The 22,814-nt window shown below is 39.4% G+C and overlaps 1 protein-coding gene across 2 annotated transcripts; it reads left to right on the forward strand.

The window, feature by feature from the left end:
- Window positions 1–9,765: 9,765 nt before the first annotated feature.
- TM4SF19 (transmembrane 4 L six family member 19) lies at window positions 9,766–22,410 on the forward strand. 2 transcript variants are annotated; one of them, XM_082458704.1, is made up of 6 exons: window positions 9,766–10,069; window positions 15,796–15,997; window positions 16,404–16,481; window positions 18,429–18,598; window positions 18,850–19,033; window positions 22,274–22,410. In XM_082458704.1, the coding sequence occupies exons 2-5, from the start codon at window positions 15,818–15,820 to the stop codon at window positions 19,028–19,030; spliced, it is 609 nt and encodes a 202-aa protein (XP_082314830.1). In that variant the 5' UTR covers window positions 9,766–10,069; window positions 15,796–15,817; the 3' UTR covers window positions 19,031–19,033; window positions 22,274–22,410. The 2 variants fall into 2 exon arrangements, with proteins under 2 accessions (XP_082314830.1, XP_082314831.1); XM_082458705.1 differs by lacking the exon at window positions 9,766–10,069 and adding an exon at window positions 13,625–13,725.
- Window positions 22,411–22,814: the final 404 nt, after the last annotated feature.

A 22,814-nucleotide genomic window follows, 5' to 3' on the forward strand; every position in this document is an offset into this window, starting at 1 on the left:
GGGGAATGAAGAATTTGACCTAAGCTGGCCTTACTTAGTAAAACTTTATTGCAAGCATATAGTTTCTAAAAGAAGGCTCTTGTTCATCAAATTAATCATTGAATTAATTGTCACAAATTTACCCTAAGGAACAAGGACTTAAAGTTGCCCTCACCAGCCCCAACTAAGTGTGGCACTTGAAGGTGTTAAAGCCAAATTCCATCATTTTCCTTTGCTGGGTTATACCTCAGATTGGAATTGCTGGGTCATAGTGTAGGTGAGTATTTAATTTGGGTAAATGATATTGCCAAACATTTAACCAAAGGGGTCATACTAATTTACACTCCCACCAGCGATGTTCCAATTGCTTTACATTCTCATCAACATTTTTTTTTTCACACAGACACACTGTATTTTATTTTTACAAGAGATAAATAGACTGACACCAAGCATTGTACATGGATGACCACAACAAAAGCAACAATGATTGCAATTACCAAACATGAAACACACATACTATGTCATAATATTGACATTCAGTCCAGTAATCCTCCACTGTAACAGCTCCTTTACTTTGCAGTGAAAATTGATTTGTATATTCTTTGCCTCTGAGTCCTTGTGGGATTTTTTTTTTTTAATTCAGACAGAAAGTCACAAAAATTATACTCATCCTCATCAGTTCACTCAGTCCCATGTAATTAATTTTTTTTTCATCTTGATCTTTTGTTAGCACTTTTATGAGTTCATCAGTTTTTCATTAGAGTTCTGAAAATGCTTATTCATTCAGTTCAGCAGGATAGTCAGTTACCAGAAACCTGTACTTGTCAGAGTCTTTTCCATGAATTTCTTGAAGATGAAAGCCTTTTATAGGAACATATTTGCAAAATCATCAGAGTACACCCAGAACTGTCTGTAAATGACAAAAGACTTAAAAATGACCACAGTTAAAGATTTGACGAAAGTTCATAATAATGCAGTTGACAAGAAAATTAGTTATTTCTGAGATATACATTTTAAAGTAATAACTAGGATTATTACTTATAACATTATACCAGAACATATAAGATTTTTAGAAATTTCATGTAATGTCTGAAACATTTATATTAACATATTTCCATACATATTTCCATACAAATACAAATATAAGATTTTTAGAAATTTCATGTAATGTCTGAAACATTTATATTAACATATTTCCATACAAATAACCCAATGAAAGTTTAGTATTAGTTGTTTTGTTTGTTTTTTTATACTGCAGGTTCTTATTAGGCATCAATTTTATACACATCAGTGTATACATGTCAATCCCAATCGCCCAATTCAGCACACCACCATCCCCACCCCACCGCAGTTTTCCCCCCTTGGTGTCCATATGTCCATTCTCTACATCTGTGTCTCAACTTCAGCCCTGCAAACTGGCTCATCTGTACCATTTTTCTAGGTTCCACATACATGCATTAATATACGATATTTGTTTTTCTCTTTCTGACTTACTTCACTCTGTATGACAGTCTCTAGATCCATCCACGTCTCAACAAATGACTCAATTTCGTTCCTTTTTATGGCTGAGTAATATTCCATTGTATATATGTACCACAACTTCTTTATCCATTCGTCTGTTGATGGGCATTTAGGTTGCTTCCATGACCTGGCTATTGTAAATAGTGCTGCAATGAACATTCGGGTGCATGTGTCTTTTTGAATTGTGGTTTTCTCTGGGTATATGCCCAGTAGTGGGATTGCTGGATCATATGGTAATTCTATTTTTAGTTTTTTAAGGAACCTCCATATTGTTCTCCATAGTGGCTGTATCAATTTACATTCCCACCAACAGTGCAAGAGGTTTCCCTTTTCTCCACACCCTCTCCAGCATTTGTTGTTTGTAGATTTTCTGATGATGCCCATTCTAACAGGAGTGAGGTGATACCTCATTGTAGTTTTGATTTGCATTTCTCTAATAATTAGTGATGCTGAGCATCTTTTCATGTGCTTCGTGGCCGTCTGTATGTCTTCTTTGGAGAAATGTCTATTTAGGTCTTCTGCCCATTTTTGGATTGGGGTGTTTGTTTCTTTAATATTGAGCTGAATGAGCTGTTTATATATTTTGGAGATTAATCCTTTGTCTGTTGATTCATTTGCAAATATTTTCTCCCATTCTGAGGGTTGTCTTTTCGTCTTGTTTATGGTTTCCTTTGCTGTGCAAAAGCTTTGAAGTTTCATTAGGTCCCATTTGTTTATTTTTGTTTTTATTTCCATTACTCTAGGAGGTGGATCAAAAAAGATCTTGCTGTGATTTATGTCAAAGAGTTTTCTTCCTATGTTTTCCTCTAAGAGTTTTATAGTGTCCAGTCTTATATTTAGGTCTCTAATCCATTTTGAGTTTATTTTTGTGTATGGTGTTAGGGAGTATTCTAATTTCATTCTTTTACATGTAGCTGTCCAGTTTTCCCAGCACCACTTATTGAAGAGACCGTCTTTTCTCCATTGTATATCTTTGCCTCCTTTGTCATAGATTAGTTGACCATAGGTGCGTGGGTTAATCTCTGGGCTTTCTATCTTGTTCCATTGATCTATGTTTCTGTTTTTGTGCCAGTACCATATTGTCTTGATTACTGTAGCTTTGTAGTATAGTCTGAAGTCAGGGAGTCTGATTCCTCCAGCTCCATTTTTCTGCCTCAAGACTGCTTTGGCTATTCGGGGTCTTTTGTGTCTCCATACAAATTTTAAGATGATTTGTTCTAGCTCCGTAAAAAATGCCACTGGTAATTTGATAGGGATTGCATTGAATCTGTAGATTGCTTTGGGTAGTATACTCATTTTCACAATGTTGATTCTTCCAATCCAAGAACATGGTATATCTCTCCATCTGTTGGTATCATCTTTAATTTCTTTCATCAGCGTCTTATCGTTTTCTGCATACAGGTCTTTTGTCTCCCTAGGTAGGTTTATTCCTAGGTATTTTATTCTTTTTGTTGCAGTGGTAAATGGGAGTGTTGCCATAATTTCTCTTTCAGATTTTTCATCATTAGTGTATAGGAATGCAAGAGATTTCTGTGCATTAATTTTGTATCCTGCAACTTTACCATATTCATTAATTAGCTCCAGCAGTTTTCTGGTGGCAGTTTTAGGATTCTCTATGTATAGTATCATGTCATCCGCAAACAGTGACAGTTTTACTTCTTCTTTTCCAATTTGTATTCCTTTTATTTCTTTTTCTTCTCTGATTGCCATGGCTAGGACTTCCAAAACTATGTTGAATAATAGTGGTGAGAGTGGACATCCTTGTCTCGTTCCTGATCTTAGAGGAAATGCTTTCAGTTTTTCACCATTGAGAATGATGTTTGCTGTGGGTTTGTCATATATGGCCTTTATTATGTTGAGGTAGGTTCCCTCTATGCCCACTTTCTGGAGAGTTTTTATCATAAATGGGTGTTGAATTTTGTCAGAAGCTTTTTCTGCATCTATTGAGATGATCATATGGTTTTTATTCTTCAATTTGTTAATATGGTATATCACACTGATTGATTTGCGTATATTGAAGAATCCTTGCATCCCTGGGATAAATCCCACTTGATCGTGGTGTATGATCCTTTTAACGTGTTGTTGGATTCTGTTTGCTAGTATTTTGCTGAGGATTTTTGCATCTATATTCATCAGTGATATTGGTTTGTAATTTTCTTTTTTTGTAGTGTCTTTGTCTGGTTTTGGTATCAGGGTGATGGTGGCCTCATAGAATGAGTTTGGGAGTGTTCCTTCCTCTGCAATTTTTTGGAAGAGTTTGAGAAAGATGGGTGTTAGGTCTTCTCTAAATGTTTGATAGAATTCACCTGTGAAGCCATCTGGTCCTGGACTTTTGTTTGTTGGAAGATTTTTAATCACAGTTTCAATTTCATTACTTGTGATTGGTCTGTTCATATTTTCTGTTTCTTCCTGGTTCAGTCTTGGAAGGTTATACCTTTCTAAGAATTTGTCCATTTCTTCCAGGTTGTCCATTTTATTGGCATAAAGTTGCTTGTAGTAGTCTCTTAGGATGCTTTGTATTTCTGCGGTGTCTGTTGTAACTTCTCCTTTTTCATTTCTGATTTTATTGATTTGAGTCCTCTCCCTCTTTTTCTTGATGAGTCTGGCTAATGGCTTATCAATTTTGTTTATCTTCTCAAAGAACCAACTTTTAGTTTTATTGATCTTTGCTATTGTTTTCTTTGTTTCTATTTCATTTATTTCTGCTCTGATCTTTATGATTTCTTTCCTTCTGCTAACTTTGGGTTTTGTTTGTTCTTCTTTCTCTAGTTTCTTTAGGTGTAAGGTTAGATTGTTTACTTGAGATTTTTCTTGTTTCTTTAGGTAGGCTTGTATAGCTATAAACTTCCCTCTTAGAACTGCTTTTGCTGCATCTCATAGGTTTTGGGTCGTCGTGTTTTCATTGTCATTTGTCTCTAGGTATTTTTTTATTTCCTCTTTGATTTCTTCAGTGATCTCTTGGTTATTTAGTAACGTATTGTTTAGCCTCCATGTGTTTGTCTTTTTTACGTTTTTTTCCCTGTAATTCATTTCTAATCTCATAGCGTTGTGGTCAGAAAAGATGCTTGGTATGATTTCAATTTTCTTAAATTTACTGAGGCTTGATTTGTGACCCAAGATGTGATCTATCCTGGAGAATGTTCCGTGCGCACTTGAGAAGAACGTGTAATCTGCTGTTTTTGGATGGAATGTCCTATATATATCAATTAAATCTATCTGGTCTATTGTGTCATTTAAAGCTTCTGTTTCCTTATTTATTTTCATTTTGGATGATCTGTCCATTGGTGTAAGTGAGGTGTTAAAGTTCCCCACTATTATTGTGTTACTGTCGATTTCCTCTTTTATAGCTGTTAGCAGTTGCCTTATGTATTGAGGTGCTCCTATGTTGGGTGCATATATATTTATAATTGTTATATCTTCTTCTTGCATTGATCCCTTGATCATTATGTAGTGTCCTTCCTTGTCTCTTGTAACATTCTTTATTTTAAAGTCTATTTTATCTGATATGAGTATAGCTACTCCAGCTTTCTTTTGATTTCCATTTGCATGGAATATCTTTTTCCATCCCCTCACTTTCAGTCTGTATGTGTCCCTAGGTCTAAAGTGGGTCTCTTGTAGACAGCATATATATGGGTCTTGTTTTTGTATCCATTCAGCCAGTCTATGTCTTTTGGTTGGGGCATTTAATCCATTCACGTTTAAGGTAATTATCAATATGTATGTTCCTATGACCATTTTCTTAATTGTTTTGGGTTTGTTTTTGTAGGTCCTTTTCTTCTCTTGTGTTTCCCACTTAGAGAAGTTCCTTTAGCATTTGTTGTAGAGCTGGTTTGGTGGTGCTGAATTCTCGTAGCTTTTGCTTGTCTGTAAAGCTTTTGATTTCTCCATCAAATCTAAATGAGATCCTTGCCGGATAGAGTAATCTTGGTTGTAGGTTCTTCCCTTTCATCACTTTAAGTATATCATGCCACTCCCTTCTGGCTTGCAGAGTTTCTGCTGAGAAATCAGCTGTTAACCTTATGGGAGTTCCCTTGTATGTTATTTGTCATTTTTCCCTTGCTGCTTTCAATAATTTTTCTTTGTCTTTAATTTTTGCCACTTTGATTACTATGTGTCTTGGCATGTTTCTCCTTGGGTTTATTCTGTATGGGACTCTTTGCGCTTCCTGGACTTGGGTGGCTATTTCCTTTCCCATGTTAGGGAAGTTTTCGACTATAATCTCTTCAAATATTTTCTCTGGTCCTTTCTCTCTCTCTTCTCCTTCTGGGACCCCTATAATGCGAATGTTGTTGTGTTTAATGTTGTCCCAGAGGTCTCTTAGGCTGTCTTCATTTCTTTTCATTCTTTTTTCTTTAGTCTGTTCCGCAGCAGTGAATTCCACCATTCTGTCTTCCAGGTCACTTATCCGTTCTTCTGCCTCAGTTATTCTGCTCTTGATTCCTTCTAGTGTAGTTTTCATTTCAGTTATTGTATTGGTCATCTCTGTTTGTTTGTTCTTTAATTCTTCTAGGTCTTTGTTAATCATTTCTTGCATCTTCTCAATCTTTGCCTCCATTCTTATTCCGAGGTCCTGGATCATCTTCACTATCATTATTCTGAATTCTTTTTCTGGAAGGTTGCCTATCTCCACTTCATTTAGTTGTTTTTCTGGGGTTTTTTCTTGTTCCTTCATCTGGTACATAGCCCTCTGCCTTTTCATCTTCTCTATCTTTCTGTAACTGTGGTTTTTGGTCCACAGGCTGCAGGATTGTAGTTTTTCTTGCTTCTGCTGTCTGCCCTCTGGTGGTTGAGGCTATCTAAGAGGCTTGATGGGAGGCTCTGGTGGTGGGTAGAGCTGACTGTTGCTGTGGCGGTCAGAGCTCAGTAAAACCTTAATCCACTTGACTGTTGATGGGTGGGGCTGGGTTCCCTCCCTGTTGCTGTGGCAGTCAGAGCTCAGTAAAACTTTAATCCACTTGACTGTTGATGGGTGGGGCTGGGTTCCCTCACTGTTGGTTGTTTTGCCTGAGGCAACCCAACACTGGAGCCTACCCGTGCTCTTTGGTGGGGTTAATGGCAGACTCTGGGAGGGCTCACGCCAAGGAGAACTTCCCAGAACCGCTGCTGCCAGTGTCCTTATCCCCACGGTGAAACAGAGCCACCACCTGCCTCTGCAGGAGACCCCCAACACCAGCAGGTAGGTCTGGTTCAGTCTCCCCCAGGGTTACTGCTCCTTCCCCTGGGTCCCGATGCACACATTACTTTGTGTGTGCCCTCCAAGAGTGGGGTCTCTGTTTCCCCCAGTCCTGTCAAAGTCCTGCAATCAATTCCCACTAGGCTTCAAAGTCTGATTCTCTAGGAATTCCTCCTCCCGTTGCTGGACCCCCAGGTTGGGAAGCCTGATGTGGGGCTCAGAACCTTCACTCCAGTGGGTGGACTTCTGTGGTATAAGTGTTTGCCAGTCTGTGAGTCACCCACCCAGCAGTTATGGGATTTGATTTTACTCTGATTGCGCCCCTCCTACCATCTCACTGTGGCTTCTCCTCTGTCCTTGGACGTGGGGTATCCTCCTTGGTGAAGTCCAGGGTCTTCCTGTCAATGATTGTCCAGCAGCCAGTTGTGATTCTGGTGCTCTCGCAAGAGGGAGTGAAAGCACGTCCTTCTACTCCGCCATCTTGGTTCTGCCATCCTCATCAACATTTTTAATTTAAGTCATTCGGTTATGTGTTTGGTAGTATCTCACTGTGGTTTTAATTTGCATTTTCATGACGAGTTAGAGCTTTTCATATACTTATTGACCATTTGAGAAGTGACTGCTCAAGTTGTTTTGCCCAGTTTTTACTGGTTCTTTGTCTTCTTCTTCACTGGTTTGTAGGCATTCATAATTCTAGGCATGAGACACTTGTCAGATATATGTATTATGAATGTTTTCTCCTGTCTATAGTTTGCTTTTTCACTCTCAATGTCTTTTGATGAAGAGTGGTTCTTGATTTTAATTTCCATTTATCAATCTTTTTCTTTATGGTCCCTGCTTTTTGTGTCTTGTTTAAAAAAATCTTTGCCCACTTCCCACTGCATTTTTATTTACCTGTGCTGTTTATATGCCTCTTCCCCACAACTGTGAGATCCTTGAGGGTAGAGGCTGCTGTATCTTATTCTGCCCTGTAGACTCAGAATCTAGCATAGAGCTTAAAACATGGTAGGAATTCAGGAATCACTTGATTAATGAATTAATTCATGCACTGGATGGAGTAACACACATCATCTGTGTGCACAGAGATTTTACTAATGATGCAAACAATACTGAGAAAACCCTTGATGCATATATATGAGAAGGAATAATTATGTTATTAATATTCTTTTAAACTGTATGTGAGCTGCTTTCTATGTGTGAAATTTCTATGTATGCAGATGTATATGTTCCTGACACAAAAGCTGGTAAACCACTATTGAAAAGTTCATTAAATAGGATCCAGTACAATGAGGTATCATCTCACACCAGTTAGAATGGGCATCATCAGAAAATCTACAAACAACAAATGCTGGAGAGGGTGTGGAGAAAAGGGAAACCTCTTGCACTGTTGGTGGGAATGTAAATTGATACAGCCACTATAGAGAACAGTATGGAGGTTCCTTAAAAAACTAAATATAGAATTACCATATGACCCACTACTGGGCATATACCCAGAGAAAACTGTAATTCAAAAAGACACATGCACCCCAATGTTCATTGCAGCACTATTTACAATAGCCAGGTCATGGAAGCAACCTAAATGCCCATCGACAGATGAATGGATAAAGAAGTTGTGGTACATATATACAATGGAATATTACTCAGCCATAAAAAGGAACGAAATTGGGTCATTTGTAGAGACGTGGATGGATCTGGAGACTGTCATACAGAGTGAAGTAAGTCAGAAAGAGAAAAACAAATATCGTATATTAACGCATATATGTGGAACCTAGAAAAATGGTACAGATGAACTGGTTTGCAGGGCAGAAATTGAGACACAGATGTAGAGAACAAACGTATGGACACCAAGGGGGGAAAGCGGCGGGGGTGGTGGTGGTGGTGGGATGAATTGGGCGATTGGGATTGACATGTATACACTGATGTGTATAAAATGGGTGACTAATAAGAACCTGCTGTATAAAAAATAAAATGAAATTCAAAAAAAAAAATAGGATCCAGTTTTCATTTTCATCGTAAAAGGGAATCATTTAGAGCCCAAATGAATTCTTGTATCTCCCCAGAGAATTGAATTTTGATAGAGGATACTAGGCGAGGGCTCACAAGCTTTATATTAAGAAGAAACATTTATTCACCTTATAAAACACATTTACAAACTATCTCATTAGATCCTTACAACAGACCTAAAGCAAGTAAAATAAATACTAGGTTAGCTTCATCATGCAGCTAAAGAGATTATAGCCCAGAGAAATTTGACTTGCTCAGAGTAACAGTGAGTGAAGTTGAAGGAAAATGATCCTATGTCATCTAACTCTACACTCTATACAGCCCCACATATTGATGCTTGAGATATTTTTTTTCCCAACCCAGATTCCAACTATCTTTTTGGAGGCAGTACTATGGTGCTTTGGCACCTAAGAGACCTGGGTCTCAACTTCTGCTACAAATACCTATTAGCTATGTGAACTTGGGTAGTTCACTGAGCCTCGGTAATAATCTGGGCCTTGGTTTATCATTTATAAAATAATGCCTACCTCACAAGTTTATTCTGAGAATTAAATAAGATGCAAGATGCCTCTCCTGGGTTAGTCCTCTCTTTTCTTCTCAGCTTAGCAAAAAGGATTTTATTTGCAGTGTCTGTTAGAACATTTCATAGTTAGGCAATTAGAATGATTTGATGACAGAATGCCAGATGACAGAATGCTCAGATTTTAGAAGGTATTTCTGTTCCCAGCTCAATGGCTTATCTTACAGCAGACACTCTCATTTCAGTATAATTAAAATGGTGGTACAGATGATGGTGGCCTAGAGCTTGAACAAAAAAGTTAGAAAGCTATTAAAGGGACCACAGCTAAGAGCAAAATAAGGAAGATGATAAGGAAAAAATGATGGCTGCCCTGCTTGGTGCTGTTTTTCCAAAGAGCCCAAACTCTGCAATGAGCGAAACAGATACGGGCTGGTAGTGTGTGAAAAAGTGCTGCTGCTTGGGAAAGAAAGGAGGATAAGGTATTTCTCATGGGTGCATCCTCTGACTCATTATGGCATTTTAGCTCACGAGGCCATGCTTCCTGGTTCCTTTCTTAGGGTCACATGAAAATGAGTAGATGGTGGGTCATCAGGAGAGGGCTCTTCAGGAAGAGGAAAGCTCCCTTGTTGCAGGCCTGCGGGCAGCAGTGTGCGGGCATGCATGCCCACACACACACAAACACACACACGCCTGAGTGACTTCCACATATAAATAGCGCCTCTCTGGCCCTCTGTAGGAGTCCTGAAAGAGAAGCCTCTCGTCCAAACCTGCAGGAGTTCCAGCTGAGGCCACAGGAGTTCAGGCCCACTCTGAACACGGAGCCCTTCTCCAGGTTCTTTCTCTCCCATCCTGATTCTTGCCACCGGATGCAGGTAAGCAGAAATGGAAGGGCCCAGTGAGGGGATGGCCAGGGAATAGTTTGGTCTAGCAGTTAAGAGCACAAACTTCCAACTCAAAGGAGATCTGGCTCAGCCACCGAGCAGCTGTGTGACTTCAGGAAATTTGTTTAACATCTCTTTGCCTCAGTCTATCAACTTCAGGCCTTTACACATGCTTAGAATACTTTTCCCTTCCCAACTTTGCCCGTCTAATGCCTTGTTGTCAGGTTTTAGCTCGGACAACACTCCTTCCAGGAGGCTCTGCCTTGCTTCTGCAGATAGGATTAGGCAATCCTCCAGTGCTTCCATCACACCTTCAGCTGGACCGTTCTGCTCCACACTTGCTCATTGCCTGGTTAGTGTCCCCACCAGACTTTAAGTTCCTCAAGAGAAGAGTCTGTCTCTGGTTCACCAGAGTGAATAGTGCCTGGCAGATAGTGGTCACAATAAATATTTGACTGATGAAAGAATGATAAAGGTCTGGCTAGGTGATGAGTTAGGTAGAGAGACACACAGAATTTAAAGTCTCTTCCTCTATATGACTCAGCTGATCACTTAAACTGTTGCCCAGACATCTAGGTAATGATTTGTTCACCCAGCCAGGATCTCAGGTTAGAACAGGGCCCCCCTAAAGCCTGGTTGTAAGGTTTTACCTTATGATCCTGCTTGTCTCTTCAGATATCAAATTAGCCAAACTCTTTGCTAATCTCCTGGCTCACATTTGTGGAAGCATTTCTCAGAATGTTGTGATTTCTAGGGGAACAAATCAAGGGGAGGAAGTGAAACTCCAACTGAGCCACAGCCCTCCTAGATGCAGCAGCACAGCAAGTGCTTTTAGCAGATTAGTAGGACAGCCAGGATTCTCTGAATCCCACTCAGCCCAAAGGCCATGCTCAACTTAGTTTTCCCTCTGCACGTTCATATCTTTAATTTCCCTTCTAAAACTCTTTCCTGATAAGAATAATTTCCAAAGAAGAGATTGTCGGGGTGGGGAGGTTCATGTCGGTGATCTATTGTCTAGACAGGCCTTACTCATAGGTGGAATGATTCAAAGGAGGCTGAAGGCATTCCTGAACAAAAGGTTCTTCCAGCCGGTGGTCTAGAGTGTGCCTCAATGTCCAACCACACACCAGTCCTTTCTTGGGCCCCTGACAAAATGTCAGTCATCTGAGAGGCATGTGGGTTCAAGTCGTTGCTTGCTAACACCCTGGACACACACTGAGAGCTCGGCTCTCAATGGCAGGAAGGTCTGGGGAGGGAGGCTGCATCACAACCTGTTTGGGGGGGGTTGTTATCATACAGATGCCCGGCCCGCTGACAGCGCAGCAGGCTTCTCACCCTGAGGCCCTGTGGAGAAAGCAGCCGGTACCATACCGGCTTGGAGGACACTTCAGGAAAAGAGGTCTCTGTGGTGGGCCCCTGGGGGAGGGGGCAGGGGAAGGGACAGACCAACCCTCCTGATTCCTGGTGCCCCCTCTTCCCTCCAGGCCCCTTGTATCCTTGGAGTAAGGGCCACTCTTCCTCCATATCCTACCCCCAACTCCTCCAGCGTGTGCCCCCCTCCACAGAGACCCGAACTTCCCTTCATCAGGGATGAGTTATTTTATTCACCGTTTCAGAAACATGGCTTAGAGAGCAAATACCCTGTGGAGAGGGCACACGGTGGAGGCAACTCATCCCACTAAGATATTAGCAATTGCGTCAGAAAGTTCCCTGCTGGGAGGAGCAGCTGAGATGAGTTTGGGCTCTGAGATTAGGGAAGCAAATGTCACCAAGGGCTGAGGAGGCTGGGGAAAGGGGGTAGGGGCGGGCAGGACAAGAGCACCCCCTTTCCTGCCCCAACCAAATGGCCTGCTCAGTGCTGTGTCTAACACCAGTCTCTATATAAGCTGAAGTCTGGACAAACAAAAAAAACCTAGGCTAATCAAGTTTGTTTGTTTTTTAATTAAGTTCATAAATTGTAAAACCGTTTTTAAAAATGTATGATAAAATCGAAATTTAGGATAGTCGTTCCCAGGAAGGAGTACAGGAAGATGATAGAGAGGGCACACCTGGGGCTTCAATAGTGTTAGTGGTAAGAATCTATTTTGTAAACCAGTTGTGTTTACATAGGTGTTGTTCAATTATTCCACACAACTAGCAAGAGCAAATATATTATATACATTATGCTTAATTCTTTAACTCTGAAATATTTCATTATATATGTAGGTGTATGTATATTTGTAAAAGAGAGATTGAGGTGGCGGCTTTGATCTATACATATTTTCTGGTTATGGGCAAAGCTGTGTGTTAGGAGGGGAGCGTCAAGAGCCTTAAGCTGAGCCAGACATGTAACTGAATTGCAAAGTGGCAACAAACCACTTCTTGGGGATGTCATGGTACTGATTTTTTTCAGATCCACATTGACATGAGTCTACCCAAATATTACTAGTCCTATTCTAATTCATATTAAAAAAGAAAAAGTTCACAGATCAGTGAAAATTTAAAAGGGAGAAATGGCTATAAGTAAAGGTGTGGAGGAGGCATTTTACAACCTATCGAGACATGACATTTTAATTTGTAATCAATTTTATTGATATATAATTAAAATACAATAAAATTCACCAATTTTAAGAGTAGTTTGATGAGTTTTGTCAATATATATATAGTTGTATATTCATCAGAATCTAGGTATAGAACATTTTTATCACCTCAAAAAGTTTCCTTGTGTACTTATATTAATCCCCTCTTCTATTCTCAGCCCCTGGCAACCACTGATCTGCTTCCTGTCACTAGTTCTGCCTTTTCTAGTGTTTATAATTTCATATAAACAGAATCATACAGTGAGTAGTCTTTTGTTTCTGGCTTCTTTCATTTAGCATGATTTTGAGATTCATCCATGTTGTTGCATGTATCAGTAGTTTATTGTTTTTTATTGCCTAGTAGTAGTACTCATTGTATGGATATACCACAGTTTATCTATTCACCTATTGATGAACATTTGAGTTATTTCTCACTTTTTTGTATTTCTCATTTTTAATTGATTTTTTATTGTGGTAAAATATATATAACTTAAAGCTTGTTATTTTAACCATATTAAAGTGTACAACTCAGTGGCATTAATTACATTCACAATGTTGTGTAACTATATATTACCATTACCTGTTTCCAAAACTTTTTCATTACCCCCAAACAGAAACTCTGTAAACATTAAACAATAACTCCCCATTCCCCCTTCCCCTCAGTCCCTAGTAACCTCTAATCTACTTTCTGTTTCTGTGAATTTGCCTATTCTGGATATTTCATATAAGTAGAATCATACATATTTGTCCTTTAGTGTCTGGCTTATTTCATTTAGCATAATGTTGTCGTGCTTCATTCATGTTGCAGCATGTAACAGAACTTCATTCTTTATATGGCTGAATAATATTCCATTGCACATATATATATATATATATATATATATATATATATATATATATATATGTATGTATATATATATTTTGTTCATTCATTCATCTGTTGGTGGACACTTAGGTTGTTTCCATGTTTCTAATTTTTAGTTATTGTGAATAAAGCTCCTATGGACATTCAAGTACAAGTCTTTGTGTGGACATGTGTTTTCATGTCTCTTGGATAAATATATAGAAGTGGAATTACTTGATCATTTGGTAAGTGACTGTTTAAGAAACTGCCAAGCTTATTTCCAAAGTGGCTGTACCATTTGCATTCTCATCACATATCTATGAGACTTCTAGTTGTTCCACATCCTCACCAACACTTGGTATAGTCCAACTTTTTAACTGTAACAATTCCAGTGGGTATGTAGCAGGATCTTATTTTGGTTTTAATTTGCACTCCCCTATGTTAATGATGTTGAGTGTCTTTTCATGTTCTTAGTTGTCATCCATATAGCTTTTCTTTTGTGAGATGAAATGAAGTGTCTGTTCACATCGTTTTCCCATTTTTAAAAACCATTGTTTGCCTTCTTTTTTTTTTTTTTACATTATTTTATTTATTTGGTTGCGCTGGGTCTTAGTTGCGGCAGGCGTGCTCCTTAGTCACAGCTCGCAGGTTCCTTAGTTGCAGCATGCATGTGAGATCTAGTTCCCTGACCAGGGATTGAACCTGGGCCCCCTGCACTGGGATTGTGGAGTCTTAACCACTGCACCGCCAGTGAAGTCCCTCAGTTGTTTGTCTTCTTATGGTAGAGTCTTAAGAATTCTTTATGTATTCTAGATACAAATCCTTTGTCAGATGTATATGTGGTCACATTCACATACATATTTACAAAATATATATTGTGAATATTTACTCCCAGCCTGTGTTTTGTCTCTTCATTTCCTTAACGGTGTCTTTTGAAGAGCAAAATTTTAATTTTGAAGTAGTTTAGTTCATCACTTTTTATAGGTTGTACTTTGTATTCTATATAATAAATCTTTATCTAACCGAAAATCCCAATGATTTTCTCTGTTGTTTTCTTGTAAAATTTTTATTCGGTTTAGATCCATGGTCCATTTCAAGTTAATTATTGAATAGTGTTTGCAGTAATAGGCAAAGTATATATTTTTGTTTTGCATATGGATTGTTCCAGCATCATTTGTTGAAGAAACTCTCCTTTTCCCACTAAAATACCATCTTTTTAAAAAATCATTTGATCCTATTTGTATAGCTCTATTTCTGAATTCTCTAGTCTGTTCCAGTGGTCTGCATGTCTGTATACACCATTACTTCGCTGTCTTGATTACTGTAGCTTTGTAATGTCTTAACATCACATGATGTAAGCCCTGCAACTTTGGTCTTCTTTTCCAAATTGTTTTGAAAAATCTAGGTCTTTTGCATTTCCATGTAAATTTAGATTCAGCTTGTCAGTTTCTACGACAGAACGCTGCTAGGATTTTGACTGAGATTGCACTGATATTGAGCCTTTTGATTCATGAACATGGTATATCTCTCCATTTATTTGGGTCTTCTTTAATTTTTCTCAGTAATGTTTTATAATTTTTAGTGTACAGGTCTTGCACAGATTTTGTTAAATTTATCCATAAGTATTTTCTATTTTTATGCTATTGTAAATGATATTGTTTTTTAACTTTTATAATTTATCATTGTTTGTATATAGAAATACAATAGAATTTTTGTATATTTAATTTTTTATTCGGTAACCTTGCTAAACTCACCTATTAACTTTTTGATAGATTCCTTACAATTTTCTACACAGATAATCATGTTACTGTGAATAATGATATTCTTACTTCTTTCTTTCATACCTGTGGCTTTTGCTGCTTTTTATTTTCTTATTGCACTGGAAAGGATCTCCTGTACAATGTTGAATGGAAGTGGTAACAGCAGACATCTTTAAAATGACGTGTTTTACAGCAAGAGGATGACACCTTTAAAATTTTGTTTTTCTGTATCAAGTAGAAATAATCACTGGCTTTAATAGAGGTACAAGCAAATTATGATGGGATGAGGAGTGTGTGTGTGTGTGTGTGTGTGTGTGTGTGTGTGTACGTGTGAGTGGGAGCTGGCAGAAAATGGAGCAATTAATCCTATCCATTGGGAAATATTTATAATATGCAGACTTTTTAAGCAAGTTCCTTGGCTCTTCTTGATCTGGCCCTAGGAGGTGACAGTGCCTCTGGTCTATTTCCCCCTCCCTACCCTATGCTCCTGGGGTTTCCCCTACCCACCAGCTCCCAGTAACAGAGCTACCATGACCCTCTTTCCATTGGTTCCAGGACACTGTCCTCTCTCTGTGTGATGGCATGCTCACGGACCTGCTCCCAAATACTGGGGCTGAGCCTCGGGACTACAGCCCTGTTTGCTGCTGCGGCCAACACAGTGCTCCTCTTTCCTAACTGGGATGTGACCTACCTGTTGAGGGGCCTCATTGGCAGGCATGCCATGCTGGGCTCTGGGCTCTGGGGAGGAGGCCTCATGGTAAGTGTCTGGGGTTCCCTGGGTGTGAACTCCCAAAGTGCCCCTTAGGGGTGGAGCAGCGAGGTAGGGGTGGGGGGAGTGTTTTGATTCCCTGAAAAAAAGCTTGAACTAATAAGCTGACTGTGGGGTCTATAGCAGCTCCAAGGGATAGAAGACTCTAGGAAGACTGGTCAAATGTTGCTGAATTTTGGACTAGGCAGGCTTGGTGTGAACGTTGCCATCCATAGAGTCACATCAGGCTAGTCATCCAAAACTGGGTCCCGACAGTCTACGCCAAGCCCTCTGGGAAAGGTAGGGTAATTAAGTCCATGTGAGATGTCTAACCACTCTATTTCAACAGCCACAGGTGGCAGCTAGAGATGTAAATTACCCAATCTCTTTTTAACACTCTTCCCTCTTCCCCCAGGTTCTCACTGCAGCTACCCTCATCTCCTTGATGGGCTGGAGATATGGCTGCTTCAGTAAGAGTGGGCCCTGCCGAAGTGTAAGCATCCGATTCTACTCTTCTAATACCTAGAATGTCCCCACATTCTATTACTTTAGAGGCAGAGTGATAAAGAGACAATTTCAGTCTTGGGCTTTGAAGTCTTGGGCTTTGAAGTCAGGTCCTGACCGTACCTCTCTAAGGGTCTAAAAACCCTAAGCTTTTGGACAAGTTTTCTGAATCTCAGATCCTTCTGTAAAATGAAAGTTAACAGGATCAAGTCCAGGGAGGAAGTGCTTAATGAACCATAAATGTCTACACACATGTGAGGAATTGTTCTTTTTTATTTTATTGATGTATAGTTTACAACGTCCTGTTAATTTCTGCTATATAGCAAAGCGATTCAGCTATACATGAACTATTCTTATTAGTTTTAGCCTATTGAACAATATGGACATGAGTTATGTACATTGTAGTCATGTGTCATTGATAGAAAATTTCCTGGCTATTTTTCTTAATTTTTCTTGGAGCTGAAAGATTCTCCAGAGAACATCTGATGACTAGATTCTAGTCTAACCTCTCCATTTTACAGGTAATGAAGCTGAGGCCCAGAATAAATTTGCACTTTATTAATTACAGCAACATCTATATATATATTTGAAAAATCTCAGTACATAAATGTATAAGATATATTGCTCATTCAGTCTCAGACACATGAATTTGTGGTCTTTTTACAGTAACTCTGCATCCTGTTTTGATATCTACAGCCCACATGTTGGGTGGGAACCCTGCTGATTCAGAATTATATGTTAAAGAATTAAATATAAACACCCAAACATTTCATTCACTATCTGTTCTCAGTCATGTCTGGTTTTCCCCTAGGCAAGTGGTTCTCAGACTTGAATGTGTGCATCAGAATCCCTGCAGCGTTTGTTAAAACACAGATTGCTGGACCCCACCCCCAGAGTTTCTGACTCTGTAGGTCTGGGGTGGAGCAAGATGGGGAGGGGGGGGAAATTTACATTTCTAACAAGTTTCCAGGTGATGTGATGTTGCTGGGACAGGGACCACATTTTGAGAACCTCTGTCCTAGGCTTATGTCAGACTAATTCATCTTGAATCTTTTAACTTAGAGTCAAAACTTACTACACAGCTTTCTGCGGCCCCTCTCGAGTTCTAAACCAGTTTGACATCAGTGGGAAAATGACTCTGATTCTGTATAAAAACTGTGTATATATATATATATATACACACACACACACACACATATATATATATGTTTTATTTATAATTTTAAAATATGTGTTTTGGGGGAAGGAGAAAAAAAAATCTAGTATCCTCAGAAAGAAACCAATCTGGAAGTTAGAATCCTGCCAAGGAAATAAACACATTGCTATCTTTTGGGAAGGAAATGAGTGGTGCACAGACTAGAAAAGTACAATGACAGAACTAGAGTCATTTCAGAGTTGACTGTAATTTCTCTCTGTCTCTGCCTCCCTCCCTCCCTCCCTCCCTCCTTTTCTTCCTTCTTTCCCCTCTTCCTCCCTTCCTTCCTTTCATGCTTGATCTGAGAAAGAGAGGAATCAGGGATGGCAGCTTGGAACTTTTGAAAAAATACAGCTTTCTTTTAAAAGGGTCAGAGGGGGGCTTGCGATAACCAGTCTGATCCTTTAAGCGAGAAACTGACTGCAGTCTGAGTGACAAAGTTTTTGATGCCAATCTGCTGAGAAGCTCTGAAGAGCCTGCTGAATCAGGCTGAACCTGCTGCTGGGACCAGGTGCCAGTGTCTCCCCCTTCTCCATTCCTTCTTTCCTACCCCTTCCTGGCTCTACCCAGTGACCCCTCATCAGCCAGCCCTACCTTCACTATGCTTTAAAGGAGGTGCTGTGGGTAGGATCATCCCCATGACTGGGGAAGGCCTGAGCACCAGAGAAGTTAGATTTGTCCAGATCAGCCCACAAGTCACGACCCCCTCTCAGGCTCACTGTTTCTTCTCTCCTTCTGCAGATGCTTACTGCTCTGCTGTCAAGTGGCCTGGCTTTTCCTGGAGCCTTGATTTGCTTTATCACTTCTGGAGTAGCCCTGAAAGATGGTCCTTTTTGCATGTTCGATGTTTCACCGTTCAATCAGACACAGGCTTGGAAACATGGTTACCCATTCAAAGACCTGCATAACAGGTAAATGGATGGAAACTTGGATTTGCAGTCTCTTCAGAGAAAGAAAGACACACAAATGGACTACAAACTCCTTTTAGTCATGCGTTCTAGCATCTTGCTTCTCTGATGCTCAGAAAATTGCAAATACAACAATAGTCACCCTCAAAAGTCTAGTCCTACGACCAGACCTGAGGGAGAACCCAGGTTTCTAACAAGGTTGATGGGATTTTCTTACTTATTCCAACCCCTGGTCTCCTTATTTTTGGGGATAGGAATTATTTGTATGACCATTCACTCTGGAACTCTGTCTGCCTGGAGCCTTCTAAAGCTGTCATTTGGCACGTGTGCTTCTTCTCCGCCCTTCTGTGCATCAGCCTCCTCCAGATTCTCCTGGTGGTCATTCATTTCATCAACAGCTTCCTGGGCCTTTTCTGCAACCTCTGTGAGAAGTAACAGGTAACGCCCTCTTTTTTTAAAATTAATTAATTAATTAATTAATTTGTTTTTGGCTGAGTTGGGTCTTCATTGCCACGCAGGCTTTCTGTAGTTGTGGCGAGTGGGGGCTACTCTTTGTTGTGGTGCGCAGGCTTCTCACTGCAGTGGCTCCTCTTGGTGTGGAGCACGGGCTGTAGGCGCACGGGCTTCAGTAGTTGTGGCACGTGGGCTCAGTAGTTGTGGCTCGCAGGCTCTAGAGCCCAGGCTCAGTAGTTGTGGCACATGGGCTTAGCTGTTGTGCGTCACGTGGGATCTTCCTGGACCAGGGCTCGAACCCGTGTCCCCTGCATTGGCAGGCAGATTCTTAACCACTGCGCCACCAAGGAAGTCCCGGTAATTCCCTCTTAAATATGAGTGTTTTCATCATGAGCTGCCTTGAATCTTTTCTGCAAGAGTGGGTATGAATTTTAAACAAATTTCCCTTTTAGGTAGTCATGTAGTAATAATAACAATAATAATTCCTTGCATGTTATGTTGAATGATACAATGCATTTTAAATCACATTGTAGGGACTTCCAGTGGTTAAGAATCTGCCTTCTAATGCAGGGGACAAGGGTTTGATCCCTGGTCAGGGAACTAAGATCCTACATGCCATGGGGCAACTAAGCCCGCGCTCTCTAGAACCTGTGCACCACAACTAGAGAAGCCCGCGCGCTGCAATGAAGAGCCGGCACACTGCAACAAAAAGATCCCGTGTGCCACAACTAAGACCTGATGCAGCCAAATAAATTAATTAATTAAAAAAAATCACATTGTAAACTGCAAGATGATATATTAGTAGAAATAATTATCATTATTATTGTGTAGGAACTTATAGTCCATAAAATGTCCTCCAGCCATGATCTCATTTCAGCCTCTCAAAAGCCCCATAAAATTGGCCACATGTTACAGATGAAGTTGAGGCTCCTAGAGGATAATGGACTTGCTGCCCAAAAGCAGTCAATTAGGTTCAGGTAAAGTCAATACCTGACCCCCTACTTTTTAAATTCAAGTTCACTAGCTTAATGGACTGAATTATGTGCTCCCAAAATTCATAGGTTGAAGCCTTAGCCCTCAATGTGACTTTGGAGATAGGACCTTTAAGAAGCTAATTAAGGTTAGATGGGGTCATAAGAGTGGGACACTAATCAAATAAGACTGGCATCCTTATGAGAAGAGGATGAGACAACAAGTACATGAAAAGATGCTTAATATCACTAATCATCAGGGAAATGCAAATCCAAACCATAATGAGATATCACCTTATACTTGTTAGAATGGCTATTATCAAAAAGGAAAGAAATAACAAATGTTGGTGAGGATATGGAGAAAAAGGAACCCTTGTGCCCTGTTGGTGGGAATGTAAACTGGTGCAACAAGTATGGCAAGCAGTATGGAGGTTCCTCAAAAAATTAAAAAAGAACTACCATATGATCCAGCAATTCTACTTCTAGGTATTTATTTGAAGCAAACAAAAACACTAGTTCAAAAAGATATCTGCCCCCTCATGTTCATTGTAGCATTATTTTCAATAGCCAAGACACGGAAACAACCCAAGTGTCCATCAATGGATTAATGGATAAAGAAGATATGGTACACACACACACACTCACACACACAATGGAATACTCTTCAGTCATAAGAAAAATGAAATCTTGCCATTTGTGACAACATGGATGGACCTAGAGGGTGTTATGCTAAGTGAAATAAGTCAGAGAAAGCCAAATACCATATGATATCACTTACATGTGGAATTTAAAACAACAATAGCAACAAAACCAAGTTCATAGATACAGTGACAGACTAGTGGTTGCCAGAGCTGGGGCTGGGGAGTGAGAGAAATGGGTGAAGGGAGTCAAAGGTACAAACTTCCACTTATAAAATAGTTAAGTCATGGGGATATAATGTACAACAAGGTGACTATAGTTAATAGTACTGTATTGCATCCTTAAAAGTTGCTAAGAGAATAGATCTTAAAAGTCCCTTTCACAAGAAAAAAAAAATTTTTGTAACTAATGTATGGTGCCAGATGTTAATGAGACTTATTGTGGTGATCATTTTGCAATATATACAAAAATCAAATCATTATATTTTACACCTGAAATAAATCTAATGTTATATGTCAATTATACCTAAAAAAATGACATTGTATATTTCCAGCATAAAAGCATGATTAAGTTTCAGAAAGTTTAGTCACCTATATTAATAGATTTAAGGAGGAAAAAATCCTAATGATTTTCTTCATAAATGCTGAAAAGGCATTTGATAAAATTCAACATATATTCTTAATAAAACTCTTAAGAAAACGAGAAAAGACAGGTCCTTCCTTATCATAATACAACGTATCTATCTCAACTCAAAAGTCAGCATCATGCCTAATGAATACTAGAAACAATCTCATTAAAGTTGTAAATAAGATGATGACACTATTGTCACTATCATTTAATATTGTTCTTGAGGTATTAGCCCAAGCAAGTATTCAAAAGGAAATTAACAGATATAAAATAGAAAAGAAGGTAAAGTTATCATTATATTCAGACAATATGATTACACATCTAGAGCACCCAAATAAATTATATTACAAACAATAAGAGAATTTCATACAATGTCTGGGTACAAAATAAATATACAGAATCAAAAATCTTCATGTATACAAACAGCAAGCAGTTAACAGGTATGGAGATGGGGAACTCCCATTTACATTAGAAACAAAAGAGGAAAAAAAAAAACCTAGTTACCAACAAAACAAGAATGTGAAATACTTATTGAAGAAAACTAAAATATTACTAAAGGATACAAAATAAACTTGAACAAATATAAAGGCATGCCATGAACTTGGATAGGAAGACTTAACATCATAAAATATAAAGGCCCTTAAACTAATCTATAAATTTAACATGATGAATAAAATCACCGAGATTTGGTGGAAGAGGATATGGAATAAGCTGGTTTTAAAGTTCACATGAAAAATGAACAAACTTGGACAGCCAGGAAACTTCTGAAGAAGGCAGTGAGGTGGGACTAACTCTACTAGATATTAAAAGCTAATATAAACCTACAATAGTTCAAACAGTGTAGTACATTAAATGGACAAATTTATGCATCAGACTAGGGAGCCCAGAGATAGAACTAAATATTTGTGAGAATTTAGTATATGCTAAAGAGATGTGGGGAAAAAGAAAATGGATGATATACCAGATCTGTCTCTCCATGGGAGCCCAGAGGAAAAGGCCATGTGAAGACACAGCCAGAAGGTAGCCATCTGCAAGCCAAGGAGAGAGGCCTCAGTAGAAACCAACCTTGTTGGCACCTCGATCGTGGATTTCCAGCCTCCAGAAAATAAATTTCCATTGTTTAAGTCACCCGGTCTGTGGTATTTTGTTATGGCAGCCTGAGCTGACTAATCCACCAGTGTTCAGTGCAGTTCAATAAGTGGTATATACTGAGTGTCCACTGTGTGCTCGGCACTGCCATGCATGCTGTGAATTCAAAAATGACTGAGACATGGTCCTTGCCCTTGGGCCCTGCCCTGTCCTTGAAGAGCTCATGGTCATATTAGGGAAACTCATCTACTAATAATTTGAATGTCATATGGTAGGGACCATGTTAGAGGTCAACCCAGGATGTAATGAGAGCTTGAAGGAACCAGGAACCTCTAAGGAGAGGATCTGTGAGAGATGAAGGAAGGCATCAGTCATGTCTGAACTGATTCTTGAAATGGTTACCCCAGCAAAGAGGGAAGGAAGCATTTTCCCAGCAGAGG

Source organism: Balaenoptera physalus (assembly GCF_965194825.1).
Source record: "Balaenoptera physalus genome assembly, chromosome: 4".
Classification (NCBI taxonomy): Eukaryota; Metazoa; Chordata; class Mammalia; order Artiodactyla; family Balaenopteridae; genus Balaenoptera; species Balaenoptera physalus.

What these genes read in the sequence shown, in the direction of transcription:
- TM4SF19 (XM_082458704.1), top strand. Translation starts at nt 15,818, where the DNA reads ATGGCATGCTCACGGACCTGCTCCCAAATACTGGGGCTGAGCCTCGGG. An exon ending in AGAGTGGGCCCTGCCGAAGT is followed by an intron (nt 16,482 to 18,428) that starts GTAAGCATCCGA and finishes CTCCTTCTGCAG; the next exon opens with ATGCTTACTGCTCTGCTGTC. An exon ending in TTCAAAGACCTGCATAACAG is followed by an intron (nt 18,599 to 18,849) that starts GTAAATGGATGG and finishes TTTTGGGGATAG; the next exon opens with GAATTATTTGTATGACCATT.